Source organism: Oncorhynchus gorbuscha, linkage group LG10 (genome assembly GCF_021184085.1).
Source record: "Oncorhynchus gorbuscha isolate QuinsamMale2020 ecotype Even-year linkage group LG10, OgorEven_v1.0, whole genome shotgun sequence".
Taxonomy (NCBI): Eukaryota; Metazoa; Chordata; class Actinopteri; order Salmoniformes; family Salmonidae; genus Oncorhynchus; species Oncorhynchus gorbuscha.
In genome coordinates, this window is record NC_060182.1 from 41,545,822 (window position 1) to 41,562,736 (window position 16,915).

Below are 16,915 nucleotides of genomic sequence, written 5' to 3' on the forward strand. Positions count from 1 at the left end.
TTCCAAGATCCTTGATATACTTCGTCTGCATCATCAAAGATCCACCAGCATATTTTACCGTAGGTGTGAGGTACTTTTCTGCGTATACTTCTGTTTTTCAACGCCAAACCCACCACAGGTGTGCGTGGCAGAAGAGCTCTTTTTTCATGTCATCTGATCACAGCACCGGTTCCTATCCAAGTGCCAATGCCATTTATCAAACTCCAGGAGTTTACATTTGTTGGATGGCATGAAAATAAAGCTCTTCGGTCACGCACACCGGTGGTGGGTTTTGCGTCGAAAGAAAGATGCATAATTCGAGAAGTATCCTATACTTAATGAAAAAAGACGGTGGTGGATCTTTGATGTTGTGGGGCTATTTGGCTTCCACTGGTTCTGGGTTCCGGGGCCCTTGTTAAGGTTAAGGTCAACGGCATCATGCACTTGATCAAGTACCAGGACATTTAAAAATCCTTAAAGAAATGGTTAATTGACCACCAAATCATCATTCTGCAATGGGCATCCCATCTTAGTCTCCGGACTTGCAAACCTGTGGTTTGAATTTAAGAGGGCAAGTCCATATGCACCACAGATGAAGGATATCAAGGATCTGGAAATATTCTGTATGGAGGAATGGTCTAAGATCCCTCCCAACCTCATCAACAACAACAAAAATGTAAGGGCAGTGTCATTATCCTCACAAGTGTAGGATGCTGGAGTATTGATAACAGGGGTGCCAATAACTTTGAGCCCTATCTTTATGAGATTTTTTAATGACTTGTTTAACAAAATCTCCTTCTCTACGCAATTTTCAACAACAAAAATAGCATACAATATAGCTCTGTATTTTTGTATTATTTATTTCATAATGATTTTTTTGCTCATCTTTATCAAAGGTGTCGACAAATATTGACCGAACTGTACGTACGTGTGAGTGTCTGAATGTGTCAGTAGAGGCTGTCCTTGGTGGTGGAGGTGTGTGTGGTGGTGGAGGTGTGTGTGGTGGTGGAGGTGTGTGTGGTGGTGGAGTCGTCAGGTATGGAGCCCCTGCGCGGGGTTCTTGGTCTGCAGCGTAACAGGGCCTGTAGCTCCCTGGACACAGAGCTGCTGAAGAAGGTGTAGATCCAGGGGTTGGTACACGAGTTCAGACTGGCCAGCAGCATCAGGATGGTGAACGCTACGCCTGCAGAGAGAGAGAGAAGAAACACATACGGTCAGGCAAAGACACACACGCGGACGCGATCAGGCAAACGCACACACAGCCATCAGTCAGCCTGCAGGGAAGTGAGGGACATTGCATTGCCAGAGCCAGCAGCACAGCGGCCGTAGGCTACAACCAGTAAATTACAGCAGAGCTGAATGATCGCAATAGACTGTGAAGGTCAGAGATATAGGTAAGGGGTCATATGGAATAGACGTTCCTCCTCTTTGCTAAAAACAGAGGTTGGGTGATTGTGGAGGCCAGGTCATCTGATACAGCACTCCATCACTCTCCTTCTTGGTCAAATAGCCCTTACACAGTCAGGAGGTGTTTTTTGGGTCATTGTCTTGTTGAAAAACTAATGATAGCCCCACTAAGCGCAAACTAGATGGGATGGCGTATCGCTCCAGAATGCTCTGGTAGTCATGCTAGTTAAGTGTGCCTTGAATTCTAAATAAATCACTGACAGTGTTATCAGAAAAGCACCCCCTCTGCATTCACCCGCTCTGCATCTCACAAAGACACAGCGGTTGGAACCAAAAATCTCAAACTTGCTTTCCACCGGTCTGATGTCCTTTGCTCGTGTTTCTTTGCCCAGGCAAGTCTCTTCTTATTATTGGTGTCCTTTAGTAGTGGTTTCTTTGTAGCAATTCGACCATGAAGGCCTGATTCACTCAGTCTCCTCTGATGTTGAGATGTGTCTGTTACTTGAACTCTGTGAGGCATTTATTTGGCCTGCAATCTGAGGTGCAGTTAACTCTAATGAACTTATCCTCTGCAGCAGAGATCACTCTGGGTTTCCTTTCCTGTGCCTGTCTTCACGAGAGCCAGTTTCATCATAGCACTTGATGGTTTTTGCGACTGCACTTGAAGAAACTTCCAAAGTTCTTGAAAAGTTCTGGATTGACTGACCTTCGTGTCTTAAAGTAATGATGGACTGTCGTTTATCTTTGTTTATTTGAGTTGCCATAATATGGACTTGAACTTTTACCAAATAGGGCTATCTTCTATATACCACACCAACCTTCTCACAACACAACTGATTGGCTCAAATGCATTAAGGAAAGACATTCCACAAATTAACATTTAACAAGGCACACCTGTTAATTTAAATGCATTCCAGGTGACTACATCATGAAGCTGGTTGAGAGAATCCCAAGAGTGTGCAAAGCTGTCATCGAGGTGAAGGGTGGCTGCTTTGAAGAATCTCAAATATAAAATATATTTTGATTTGTTAAACACTTTTTTGTTTACTACATGATTCCATATGTGTTATTTCATAGTTTTGATGTCTTCACAAATATTCTACAATGTAGAAAATAGTACAAATAAATAAAATCCTTGGAATGAGTAGGTGTGTCCAAACTTTTAACTTGTACCATGTGACATAACACAGGACTAGAATGCTTCCCTCTCTCTGGTCCAGCCTCTTATTCTGCTGGACCACTCAAGCTGGACCTCTCAAGCTGGACCACTCTTCAGGAGGGAGAAGAACCTCCATCTTCAGTAGGCTGACCACAGGGCCTGCATGGACCTTAACCTATAATGGCAGGAACTGGTTGTCAGGACCCAGTTACGAACACAGGTCTCCAGAGTGAGAAACAGTCACTTAACCAACTGAGCCACGAATAGTCGGCAGAACCCAGAAGATGAGGCAGACACAGCAGTACTTGAGACGGTGTATTTAGTGAAGTAAAAAGTGAAGTTCTTCAGGAAAACATGTAACTCCACAACCTCAAAAGGAATTCCACAAGAACAATGGTAATCCTCCAAGACAAAAATATAAATCCACAAGGTGGAAGGTATAGCACAAAAAGCCTCAAAAGATACTCAAAAACAAACAAACAAGAACAAAAAACAGAATTTCACAAGAGAGTCCACCGGGCTCAACAAGAGTTCACAGAGTACTAGGGCTGGGTGCTAACATACAAACACAGAGCAAAGAACTGAGTAAAACAAAGGGTTTAAATACAATCAGGGGAAACGAGGCACAGGTGCAAATAATAATGGGGATCAAGGGAAAACAAAAGGTCAAAAGGCACAATGGGGGCATCTAGTGACCAAAAACCGGAACAACCCTGGCCAAATCCTGACACTGGTGAACTGATCATTTTGGGGAATATACCTTTTAGGGATTAGTACTTGTATTGAGCACTGTCAGTACAAGGAGTCTATAAAGAGCTAGCGTAGCCTGAACGGTACACTTAAGCTATCCCTCTTCAAGGAAAGACGGAGAAGACAATTAGAGCACAGACTGAGTATAACATCCTTTCATGTTCAGGATCTCGAGGTCTTTACTTATTGTCTTTCATTCTATTGCCCACCTTTACATGATCATTATCATTTATTTTTGTAAATATTTTGGTTAGTGTTATTAAATGTTGATTGTATAAAGAACTTGTGTTTGTCTTGTTATTCTGGGAAAGAACTCCAATTGATTCTCAAATAATTCATACCTTCAGATGAATCAATTCATTACTATTATTCTAACTGTAGCTTTATGAGCCATAACTAAAATAACTGACAAATCAGGTCTTCTTAGAATACAATTTTTTTCCCAATAACTGGACTGATGCCCGTTTATAATTCCATAGTAATAAGTGTACACTCTACTTTACAATAGTGCTGTTAAAAAGGCCAGCTCTTATTTAGCCGTTTCATCATCCCTAATCTAGTAGTTAAATTGTATTTGCCCAACACCTTATTTTCACCAAAGTGGTACCTATAAATCACCCCACTTGTATCAGCCAATCACAGTCCGGCGATCCCTGTCTACCTCCTGCCATCAGATTGAGATCACGCCGTCTGAAGAGAAGGAAGGACATATTGGACTGTTTTCTATGATTTCTGTTATTGCCTGCATCTAATTGTAAGTACTGTACATGTCATTGCTTCTTTATTTGGCTGTTGCTAAGACAGTCAAGTTATTTACCATATTTAGAAGGTATTTTCCTTTACATCATGCTAGTTACTCTTTTAGCCAGCTAGCCAAGTAGGTGCTAGCCAGTCATGCCAGCTAATTTATACTCTGTGTACCACATGCCTAGTTTAGGATATTATTTTTACGTTCATATTGTCAGTTTATGTAGGAGAGTTAAAAAGGTTATTCCACCAAACTTCAAATGATTAGAATAGTACACAACGCAGAACAGAACAAACAGGTTGGGGGTCAGTGGCCCAAGCCCACGAACAGGAATATTCTAAATCAGTCAGATCGCTATGGTCGCCAGGAACTTTACTTTTGGTGTCTATTTTTAATTGTTGCGCTACTGGTGCTGCCTGTTGATGTTAGGTAGGCAGCTACAGTAGCTGAATGATATTAACATCTTCGGGTTTTGTTTCATTAAATGTATTTGATTTCATCTGGGTGCTTGCGTTACAGAGTGCTAAAAAGTGTTGCTCTTGCTAGCTAGCATGCCTTTCTGTGATGCAGACGGTTCGCTGAGCTGCCGACTGGTGCTGGCGTTGCATTATGGGAGAGTAGTTTTGGCCCTCTACGGTTTGAATGGGATAGAGGCGATTTCACGTTGTAGCTTGTTTGTGTTGCAGTGTTTTTGTACATGAGTTGTTGTATTTTGGTACTGTAAACACTGAAAGCACCTAGCAATGTATTGGGGATGTGAGACAGGATATATGTTTTACCTTTCTTCATGCTTCTGTATAGAACAACTTGTCTGATGATGCATTGGAGACTGATGTGTTCCTGTCCTGTCTTTTCACAATACTATTGCAGGTATGGTTTTATTGTCTAAGAATTAAGATTATACATTCTTTGTATTGAGGACTGGTTATTATTGTATAGTATACATTATGGCTTTATGTATGAGTGTGGTTGTGTGAGTCTGAGAAAACACTGAGAGAGAAAGAACAACTTGTCAGGTGGTGCCTTGGAGACTGATGTGTTCCTGTCCTGTCTTTTTACAATACTATTGCAGATCGACATAAAAGCCAAAAAGACAGCCGCGGTGTCGCTCTTCATTTCTTGGTTCTCCTGTTGTACATATAAAGACCGCTACACGTATAGCAGTGTTTATGGACAATTAAAACCTTTATTTAGCCTCATGCTACTCTGCGCTGTATATTTATTCTTATGTATGTATGTATGTATGTATGTATGTATGTATGTATGTATGTATGTATGTATGTATGTATGTATGTATGTATGTATGTATGTATGTATGTAACCTAATTTAGCCTGTGCCTTTTCTGGTGGGGCAGTTACTATTCCTTGTTGTGGTCTCCTGCACATGTGCAGAACTTGGGTACATTGCAGTCACATTTCAGTTACTTTCTATGTCATTCAATTGATGTATAGTTATCATATGGTTACCAATAATTGGGCTTTTGTCCTGTAAGTGTGTTACTATAGCCTATGCAGTATAGAGATTGTGTATTCTAGATACTAGCACGAATACCACCACAGTCTACTGGGCCTGTATATTGTATGTAAGCCTATACTCGTGGTTATTCCTTTCTATTCTGTTACCATAGAAACACTTTTATACACTCTCACTTCCACTGTGAGCACTGTCAATCAAGGTGTATGGTGTGGTGATCCCTTATCTGTAATAAACCTGTTCTGAATACATCTGACCTGTTCTTGCTGGACAGACCGGTGGCGGCTGTACCACATCCTCTGGCAGATATAGCTCTCTAGTATATCTCTTAGTATTTTTCAAGTGCACAATATAGGGAATAGGGTGCCATTTGGGACGCAGACATGGAGAGATCGAGGTCATGGTCCACTTCCTCCTCTTCGGTAACAACAGAGAGTAGTGACTATTTAACAACACCAGTATTCAGTGTGGAAACGAACTGTTTACGGTTTTCCATTTTAGTTTCCCTCTGGCACCATTAGACGTGCTGTAAATTTCCTTCTGGAACAAAAATCTAAACTTTACCTATTTCCTTTGGCCACTTTCTACTTCTAACATGCTGTTTTTATGCAATAAGTAGGACACCAAGCACTGGCCTCCTCCCTCTTTACTATTGCCAGTTTAGGAAGATAAAAGGAGCTGGGGGTTGACTAGAAACTACACAGCTGATAGCAATCAGTGTGTGCATGATGACTTAAGTGTGCGCACTGTGTGTGTGTTTGCATGCTTTGGGTGCCTATACATGTGTGTGTTTCACTCTGTGTGTGAGCTGTTGGCAGATGCTATTGTTGATGAAATGTCAACATCTGTCCGGGGTGTGAGAGCAACAGGGGATATAAACAGGTTATTTAATGACACTGAGGTATGCTGTGTGTGTGTGTGCGTGCCAGTTCTGCTTCAGATCAGAGAAGAAAAAACTAATCCACAGTGTTGAAGTTGTAAACCGTTGTAAGCAGACACCTGACACAGTGCTAGTTGAGTTGAGTTATGTTATGGTGACCTTAAATAAATTCTAGTTCTGGATCAGTTGTGGCACTTGAAATCGGAGGAAGGGCTTATAGTAAAGGCTGCAATGACATAAATGGAATGGTATCAAACATATCTAACACATGGTTACCACGATATATCGGTAAGCGTATTGGAATCGGCTGATATTAGGTAAAAATGGCCCGATGTCTAGTTTAACGCCGATGTGCAAAACCGATGTCAAAGCTGAAGTGCATACCTATATAACGTAGGTAGATGACGTGCATACCTATATAACGTAGGTAGATGACGTACCACCTATATAACGTAGGTAGATGACGTACCACCTATATAACGTAGGTAGATGACGTACCACCTATATAACGTAGGTAGATGACGTGCATACCTATATAACGTAGGTAGATGACGTACCACCTATATAACGTAGGTAGATGACGTACCACCTATATAACGTAGGTAGATGACGTGCATACCTATATAACGTAGGTAGATGACGTGCATACCTATATAACGTAGGTAGATGACGTACCACCTATATAACGTAGGTAGATGACGTACCACCTATATAACGTAGGTAGATGACGTGCATACCTATATAACGTAGGTAGATGACGTGCATACCTATATAACGTAGGTAGATGACGTACCACCTATATAACATAGGTAGATGACGTGCATACCTATATAACGTAGGTAGATGACGTACCACCTATATAACGTAGGTAGATGACGTGCATACCTATATAACGTAGGTAGATGACGTACCACCTATATAACGTAGGTGGATGACAGGCATACCTATATAACGTAGGTAGATGACGTGCATACCTATATAAAGTAGGTAGATGACGTGCATACCTATATAACGTAGGTAGATGACGTAATGACGCCACGAAAAATACAGTGCTACACAGAACAAAAGCAGAAAAATACTTAGAGCTCACTTCCAACAACTAAACAAGTTCAAGTCGAGCAGTCATTTGAAAGAGTAAGAAAATTTCAGCGAGACAACTCAAAGGCGAAATCCATTAATGCCAAGATAATTGAATTCATTGGCCTTAGCAATCAACCGTTCTCTGTCGTGGATGATGTTGGCTTTCTCCGACTGGTCGAGCACCTCGAGCCCCGGTACACATTACCAAGTAGGCGCTATTTTTCAGATGTTGCCCTACCTGAGTTACACAGTATTGTTGAAACGCACATCCCTGAGCTACTTGCTATGGGCGTCACTGCTATTAGCTTCACGATTGATTGATATTTCAACCAGCAATGTCAGCCCTATGAGCATGCTGAGTCTGACAGCACAGTGGGTCTACAAGGATTTTGAACTGAGGAAAGCCCTATTGCATGCTCAAGAATGTGCTGGTTCTCATACCGCTACTGCCATTTCAATGGCATTTGAGAACATGTTTCAAACTTGAAAACATAAACACACTCCTGGCTCCATCCGAACAACTGACTGGAGAAATAAGCTAATCAACTGTGTCTACAGCAGACGTGATACCGTCTGTCATGGCATTGAAACGCCTGCTCAACTAAACTGCCCACGCAGACTGTGGGGTTAACACTTGCAAAAGTACTCTACAAGAGGCTGTGAACAAGCGATTCGGTGGCATTCTCTCTGAGCCTCTTTACTGTGTTGCCACCATTGTCGATGCTAGGTACAAGGGCCTCTACTTCGAAGCAGACAAGAAACAGGGTTTACGTGAAATGTTACATACACAGCTGGACAAGATGGAAACCATGCTGGTCATTTATGAACATTTGAACATCTTGGCCACGTTCTGTTATAATCTCCACCCGGCACAGCCAGAAGAGGACTGGCCACCCCACATATGCTCTCTCTAATTCTCTCTTTCTTTCTCTCTCTCGGAGGACCTGAGCCCTAGGACCGTGCCCCAGGACTACCTGACATGATGGCTCCTTGCTGTCCCCAGTCCACCTGACTGTGCTGCTGCTCCAGTTTCAACTGTTCTGCCTTATTATTATTTGACCATGCTGGTCATTTATGAACATTTGAACATCTTGGTCATTTTCTGTTATAATCTCTACCCGGCACAGCCAGAAGAGGACTGGCCACCCCACATAGCCCGGTTCCTCTCTAGGTTTCTTCCTAGGTTTTGGCCTTTCTAGGGAGTTTTTCCTAGCCACCGTGCTTTTACACCTGCATTGTTTGCTGTTTGGGGTTTTAGGCTGGGTTTCTGTACAGCACTTTGAGATATCAGCTGATGTACGAAGGGCTATATAAATAAATTTGATTTGATTTGATTTGATTTGATTTGACAGTGCGCACAGAGGAAGAGAAGTCACGGACAGACAGACAGAGCTGAAACTTCACTGCTTGACATGTATGATGAAATCCTGGTTGAGAATGAAATGACTGAACAAATGAAGAACGAAACAGCACAGCAAGTAAGTGAAAGAAATAGATTTTGATTATGTTTTACTGGTAATGGGGACATGCGTAAAAGGCAAGAAAATAACTTTTTGGTCAGTGTGTATGTGTGTGTTAACTATTTAAATGTACTAGAATGCTTAAAATGCCGCTAAAATTTGTAATATTGGATACCGATATCGGGTGTTTTTTGCCACGAAAAATATCACATATCGGTATTGGCCAAAAATGTCATATCGGTGCATCCCTACTACCAATTACATCAAACTGAAAGAAGTTAAGCTACACTAAAGTTACCCCTATGAAAAATATAGTAAACTAAAGTTACTTTGAAAAAGTACTTAGTGAAAAATTATCATATGTAAATCTGAAATGTCATAGACTGTAAATTGCAAGCACAGATCACTTTGGGGTCATATGATGTCAGAAGAACCTCCCCCGGCCCTTGTCTCACAAACACCACTCTAGCTCAGCCTCCGTTAATCACACAGACTAACGGTTGGTATCAATGGATGTAGTAGAAATGGACAGGTCCAATGGTACAACCCAGAAGTCTGTAGGTGTTTCAAAAGGTTTCAGAAGTCCAAAACATGCCAGCGTCAAGGTGGGACTTTAGGATTTAAACACAAAAACAATGTTTCAAGTGAGAATTAGGAAGGTCTGATGAAGAAAAAGAGAGAATATTATTGCCTACTTTACCCATGTTTTTCTTTTTGCAAAAAAATTGTTTGTAGTTCCAGTAGTTAGCTACACCACTATATTGCTAAAAGTAATTAATGTGCAATTCCATCACTTTTTATCCTCATTTTCAATAATCCAGCACAATACCAGTGTCGACATATATTTTGTAAAAAAAAATATAAAGTTAAAAAGTTCTACTCGATGACATCAATAATTTTCAAATACTATGAGAATCGTGGTGACGCGTGGAGCAAGAAAATACCCTCCTATTGGCCAGAATGTGATGTCACAGAGAACCATTTTTTAGGAACTTTCTTCTTATCTTTTTAACCACTGATCATAGAAACGTGCTGTTTTTACATATGTAGATACTGGTATGGTGCTGGAGATAGTGAATATGCTACTGTAAAATGTGAATAAGCTACTGTAAAATGTAGTGAAATTACTAGTTGAACTACATGTAGCTCACTACTCCCAACACTGTGGACATGAAAACAATAACATATTTTTAACCTCAGTGACCCAAATATTTTACCATACAGCGGAGCTCAGTATGATTTGTGTACTTAGTAAGTGTGTTTCTGTGCGTCTTCGATCTCTAACCTTGGTCTGGAGGGTTGGGGTCCCAGGCAGCCCACAGCTGAACGATGAAGAAGGGGGACCAGCAGACTGTGTAGACCAACACTATCACCAGAGTCATCCTCACCGTCTTAGACATGGCCTTGGAGATGGAGGGGGGGCGTCAGGGCCCGGGGGGGTGGGGGAGGGTACTCCAGCGATGGGCGTGGAGAGGAGACACACCGGGGGGGAGGATGGGAGCTCGAAGGATGTGTAGGACTCACGACAGTCGCATCCGCCATTGTTAGGAGGCACTGAACCACCACCACAACCACCTGAGGTGACTGGGCCATGGGATCCATGTGGGCACGGGTCACATGATGGGGGAACTACAGCTGTACTGGAGCCCCTTTGATCACTGAGGCCGGGGTTGGAGGGGAGGGTTAGGTTATCTGGGGTGTTGAAGGGGCTTTGCTGTGTTGCTGCTGTGTGGTTGTTGTGACAGCTGCTGTACTGTGGAGAGGGGGACAGGTAGGGATAGCATTCTGAGGGTACAACAGCTGTAGTAGACTGGGGGGAGAGCGGTAAGAGAGGGTTGCAGAGAGTGCTGGAGGGGTTGTTGTTCATAGTCTTTAGAAGCTGCTCCCCTCCTACTCCTGCTCCTCTCCCCCCTCTGCATCCCCCCCTCCCCCGCTCCCTGGTCGCTCTGTCATCGTCCTTTTTGACTCTGTGGAAGTGGAAGATGACAGCGTTGTTCTTCTTGAGCTCTGCTGACACCATCCTCTCTGACTTCAGATAGATGTTGTTGTGAATCTCTCTGAAGATCCGTATCTGGAATGAGAAAGAAATGGATGAATGAATGAATTTGTCTTAATGAATCTGAATATGTCTGAAGTATGTAGCTAGATGCTAAAAGAGTAAAATACATACAATTAATAGAAACGTACAGCTAACTTCCAAAATAGAGGGAACACTTGAATAAATGAGGGATACAAAGTATATTGAAAGCAGATGCTTCAATACAGATTCCTAAGTTAATTAAGCAGTCAACATCCCATCATGCTTAGGGTCATGGATAAAAATGCCCAGTCGTCCATTATTTTGGCTACCATGGCTAGAAGAAGAGATCTCAGTGCCTGAGACAGCATTTTTCACCACCATCAACAAACTTAACCCTAACCCTAACCCACCAAATGATGGGATTTCTCTCAGAATGGTGTGGCATCCCTCCAAGTTCCAGACACTTGTAGAATCTATGCTAAGGTACATTGAAGCTGTTCTGGCGGGTTATGGTGGCCCAACGCCCTAAAGATACGTTACGTTTTGGTGTTTCCTTTATTTTGCCAGTTACCTGTAGATACTAATAGAACAAATGTACTTAGACAGTAAAGGAGTGCACACAGAGAAGTATTTTGGAACCGATTCCTAAACCTAATCATCCCAACACAGACACCAAACACAGACCTTTCTAACTCAATTAAATGTCCTAGATTCTGTTTCCTGAAAAAGCACAAGACCCCAGCAGGTCATGAGAAACTGGGTCTTAGAACAATGTCTTGCCAAACCATGTTAGCAAGGACGTCACTTGATCAGATCTGGGTTCAAACACGACTTTAAATAATTTAGAATACTTAATAAGATGTTTTGACTGAGCTTGCCTGGCATAATGGAACCAAAAGAATATTGCCAAAACAGCAAACTCACAAATCGGGGGAACTTAAGGCAGAATAAATCACACACTCAAAGTATTCAAAAGATTTTAAATAGTATTTGAACCCAGCTCTACACTTTATATGAAACACAAATTAATTCAATGTCCCTAATCTTTGGCTGGGATCTGGTTCATTTGACTGTTATTCTGGTTCCTCGCTGGGTCCCTCACAGTGGGTAGTGTTCTGACAGGCCAGCCACACAGCAGTAGGTCTACAGTGGGCTGTGTTAATTAGGCCAGGGGAAACAGCAAATAGCCGGACCCTGGAAATATCTTTCCTTAAATAGAGCAGCTTGCTCTCTCTCTGAGTCTGACTGGACCAGAGGGAGGTAGCCCAGAATGTCTCTATCCCCCACGGGACGCTACACAACACCAGCCAGTACAGCCACCCCATCTACCCCACCAGCTGTCCGGCCTGTCCCAGATCTGATAGAACTGACTCCCTGCAGTTTATTCAACAGTGCCTACCAAAAACCGCTCCATCAAGCAGCAAATTTTATTCATGCAAAATCCAATTTTTTATTCTGTGTTTTGTATGTTCTCGGGGGTGGCAGGTAGCCTATAGCTTAGAGATATGGTGCGCATCCCAAATTTCACCCTATTCCCTATATAGTGCACTACTTTTGACCAGAGCCTTAAGGATAATGAAATAGGAAGTGTACTGGTAAACGGAGGGCAGCTGGTCTCTGATCCCAGGCACCCCCCAAGGGCATTGCATTGCGGTTAACGCTGTGCCTGTCAATGTGGAAAAAGGATACATTTCTATTATATTTTTGTTCGGTGGTCACACTGTGTTGTCTCCTTGTCTTGTACCTGGCAGACAGTGATCATTAAGCCTGGCAGTGTGTGTGCGTACATGTGTGTGCGTCTGTTTCAGTAGTAGTACCTGGCAGACAGTGATCATTAAGCCTGGCAGTGTGTGTGTGTGTGTGCATGTGTGTGCGTCTGTTTCAGTAGTAGTACCTGGCAGACAGTGATCATTAAGCCTGGCAGTGTGTGTGCGTGCATGTGTGTGCGTCTGTTTCAGTAGTAGTACCTGGCAGACAGTGATCATTAAGCCTGGCAGTGTGTGTGCGTGCATGTGTGTGCGTCTGTTTCAGTAGTAGTACCTGGCAGACAGTGATCATTAAGCCTGGCAGTGTGTGTGTGTGCATGTGTGTGCGTCTGTTTCAGTAATAGTACCTGGCAGACAGTGATCATTAAGCCTGGCAGTGTGTGTGCGTGCATGTGTGTGCGTCTGTTTCAGTAGTAGTACCTGGCAGACAGTGATCATTAAGCCTGGCAGTGTGTGTGCGTGCATGTGTGTGCGTCTGTTTCAGTAGTAGTACCTGGCAGACAGTGATCATTAAGCCTGGCAGTGTGTGTGCGTGCATGTGTGTGCGTCTGTTTCAGTAGTAGTACCTGGCAGACAGTGATCATTAAGCCTGGCAGTGGGTGTGCGTGCATGTGTGTGCGTCTGTTTCAGTAGTAGTACCTGGCAGACAGTGATCATTAAGCCTGGCAGTGTGTGTGCGTGCATGTGTGTGCGTCTGTTTCAGTAATAGTACCTGGCAGACAGTGATCATTAAGCCTGGCAGTGTGTGTGCGTGCATGTGTGTGCGTCTGTTTCAGTAGTAGTACCTGGCAGACAGTGATCATTAAGCCTGGCAGTGTGTGTGCGTGCATGTGTGTGCGTCTGTTTCAGTAGTAGTACCTGGCAGACAGTGATCATTAAGCCTGGCAGTGTGTGTGCGTGCATGTGTGTGCGTCTGTTTCAGTAGTAGTACCTGGCAGACAGTGATCATTAAGCCTGGCAGTGTGTGTGCGTGCATGTGTGTGCGTCTGTTTCAGTAGTAGTACCTGGCAGACAGTGATCATTAAGCCTGGCAGTGTGAGTGTGTGTGTGCATGTGTGTGCGTCTATTTCAGTAGTAGTACCTGGCAGACAGTGATCATTAAGCCTGGCAGTGTGTGTGCGTGCATGTGTGTGCGTCTGTTTCAGTAGTAGTACCTGGCAGACAGTGATGATTAGTGCTGGCAGTAAGAACACTGCTAGGGTCATCCAGGTGATGTAGGCCTTGAGTCCCCACGGCTCAGCGAAGTGAGCCCAGCACTCAAACTCTCCTGGAGACACCTCCGACCGCGAGAAGATGAACAACTGGGGAGAGGGGAATGTTGGAGGAGGGAGAGGGTGGGGAATGGAGGGAGGGAAGGAAGGAAGAGTGAGGGGTGAGAGAGTCAAAACCAAACCAAACATCAATTTACGCCTACAAATGGAACACCTTAAATTTGACTGCAGGCCCTGGGGTCAGGGACTTAATTTCCTGAGCCAGCATGTCATCTAGCTGTCCCTGGTTCACACCTGCGGTAGCCTATACTGATCAGCGGTGCCAGTGTCCCTACCTCTATATTGTTCTGAGGGCAGCTCTGCCTCGAGGGCAGAACATATGGAAATGGTTGTGTGAAAGCTCAAGTAAACAGTAAGTGGGCAGAGGCTGTCATGTTAGGGTTGTGTTTGAGGCTAGGGTTAGGGTTGAGCCTGGATGTGGACATGAAGCTAGGGTTGGGGTTGAGGGTTAGGGTCAGTGGAGGCTCTTCAGAGGAGGAAGGGGAGGACCATCCTACGATTTCTGAAAAATACAAATTGTCACACGTTTGAGATAAATCTATAGTAAATATATATCACTTCACCAGATAAGTGATTAAAACACACTGTTTTGCAATGATGGTCTACATTATCCTCAACAGCACCCTCTAGGGTGGCACCATGGTGTAGCTGGAGGACAGCTATTTTCTGTACTCCTCTGGGTACACTGACTTCAATACAAAACCTAGGAGGCCTGTGGTTCTCACCCCCTTCCATAGACTTACACAGTAATTATGACAACTTTTCTTGCAGTATGAAATATCTTGTTCATCCAATCAAAGGCTCAAAGATTTAATCAAGTACTGAAAGCTTAAACTACAGCTAGCTAGCACTGCAATCCATAAAATGTGGTGAGTAGTAGACTGAAAGATAGAGAAAATAGTTGATCAGTTTAGAACAAGAGGGAGAGAGAGATAGAGAGAGGGAGAGCTAAGCAGGGTTGGTCCTGGTCTGTCCCTGGATGGGAGACCAGATGCTGCTGGAAGTGGTGTTGGAGGGCCAGTAGTAGGAGGCACTCTCCTCTGATCTAAAAGAATATCCCAATGCCCCAGGTCAGTGATTGGGGACATTTCCCTGTGTACGGTGCCATCTTTCGGACGGGACTTTGATCCCATGGCACTTATCATAAGAGTAGGGGTGTTAATCACGGTGTCCTGGGCAAATTCCCAATCTGGCCCTCATACCACCATGGCCACCTAATCATCCCCGTCTTCCAATTGGCTCATTCACCCCCCCCCTCTCTTTTCCCCTGTAACTATTTCCCAGGTAATTCATGTAAATGAGAATGTTCTGGTAAAATAAATATAGAAATAAAACCTGACTCGAACAGAGAGGAATACTATTTACGTTAGCTAGCTGGCTAAGGATTTCCAAGACTGCAAGGTAGGGATTTCCAAGCTGAGGTAAGCTTTCGGTTTTATGAATTGATTGCTTCCGGGGCCCCCCGGTGTAACTGCTATACTGCTTGACGTGGTTGTGCACATGGATTGGATTGTGGGTTTCCTAGGGCGTTAGTTTTAGTTTGTTGACTATAATATGTTAATATGGTGACAACGATGTAGGCTGTGTAGCAGCTAGGGGTTATAGTATGAAGGTTTGGCTTGGAGAAGATTTTGCGTCTGGTCACTGATCAGGGGTGTGTTCATTACAGTGATTCTGCTGCAAAACATTTCTTCAACGTAAGCAAACGAAACAGGGAGGGACCTACATAAAATTGTCCAATAGAAAGGAATGTTTTGCAACTGTTTGGACTAATAATTACACCCATAATCAGCTAGATGCAGGCAAGAGTGTGCAAGGGAGTATTGATTGTGTCACTTTCTGTCATCTTATTTCTCCAATTTGTCTCTCGACCTGTGCACCTACATTATAAATGTTAATTTGTATGCTAGGTTGTATTGTCATAATGAGTATAGGGTAAATTTGAGTATCATGTAGTCGCCTAAACCCATCAATGTTACATAGAACTGGGTGAATGGAATAGGAATGACAGTCATCGCTAATCAAAAATAAATAAAAATCGTCCTCACGAACCAGCACTGGTTAGTGTTGAGCTGGGATGTGGACATGGAGCTAGGTTTAGGGTTAGGGTTTAGCTGAGATGTGGACATAAAACTAAGGTTAGGCTAACTGTCCCCTACAGTACCAACCTGTGGTAGGGAGAGCAGCAGGGCCAGGCAGTCATGATGGAGTTAGGGTTAGAGGTTAAGGCTTAGATTCAAGCTTAGGCTCAGTGTTCCTACCAGCCTGTGGTATGGAGAGCAGCAGGGCCAGGGGGTCAGAGGTCAGTGATAGTGCTCCTACCTGTGGTATAGAGAGAAGTAAGGCCAGGCCCCAGGCCATCATAATAGGGGTGTTCCAGCGGGACACGGACCCACCACGATAGGCCTGCAGTGGGCAGCAGATGGCATAGTGCCGGTCCACTGTCATGGCAACAATCATATAGGAGGACGCGAACATCCCTACGATCTGCAGGTACTTTACTGAGCGACACAGAAAATCCGGCCCCTGGAACCTTTCTGTGATGTTCCACACCAGCTGGGGAAAAACCTGTGGGGCCGACAGGAAATAAGAGAACATTTAGCGTGGCTACGTTAGATACTAGCGATACTAGCGATACTATACGTTAGATACTAGATACTATGAATCAATGCATGCTAGTGTGGACATTGAACCAGAGTAGACTGACTGCCATAGCAATGGAATAACAATAATAATATTTATTTGAATGCTCACGCCATTTCCACTGCATTTTGAGAACTGCGCCCACCATACAATAGTAGGCGAATGTGTGTTAGTGTGTTAGTCATTTGGTGTCCCAAATGTGTCCCATTTAGAACTCCAAAAAGTTCTGGGACACTGTGAAGTCCATGGAGAACAAGAGCACCTCCTCCCAGCTGCCC

The 16,915-nt window shown here is 43.6% G+C and overlaps 1 protein-coding gene across 1 annotated transcript in view; it reads right to left on the reverse strand.

Annotated features, from left to right (window-relative positions):
• Positions 1-821: 821 nt before the first annotated feature.
• The window catches only part of LOC124046115 (vasopressin V2 receptor-like), a 49,987-nt gene continuing 33,893 nt past the window's right edge, over positions 822-16,915 (reverse strand). Inside the window, 6 exon segments of the mRNA XM_046366136.1 lie at positions 822-1,162; positions 10,223-10,358; positions 10,360-10,491; positions 10,664-11,008; positions 13,878-14,024; positions 16,317-16,562. Of these exon segments, the coding sequence (XP_046222092.1) occupies positions 927-1,162; positions 10,223-10,358; positions 10,360-10,491; positions 10,664-11,008; positions 13,878-14,024; positions 16,317-16,562 (1,242 nt within the window). The 3' untranslated portion in view covers positions 822-926.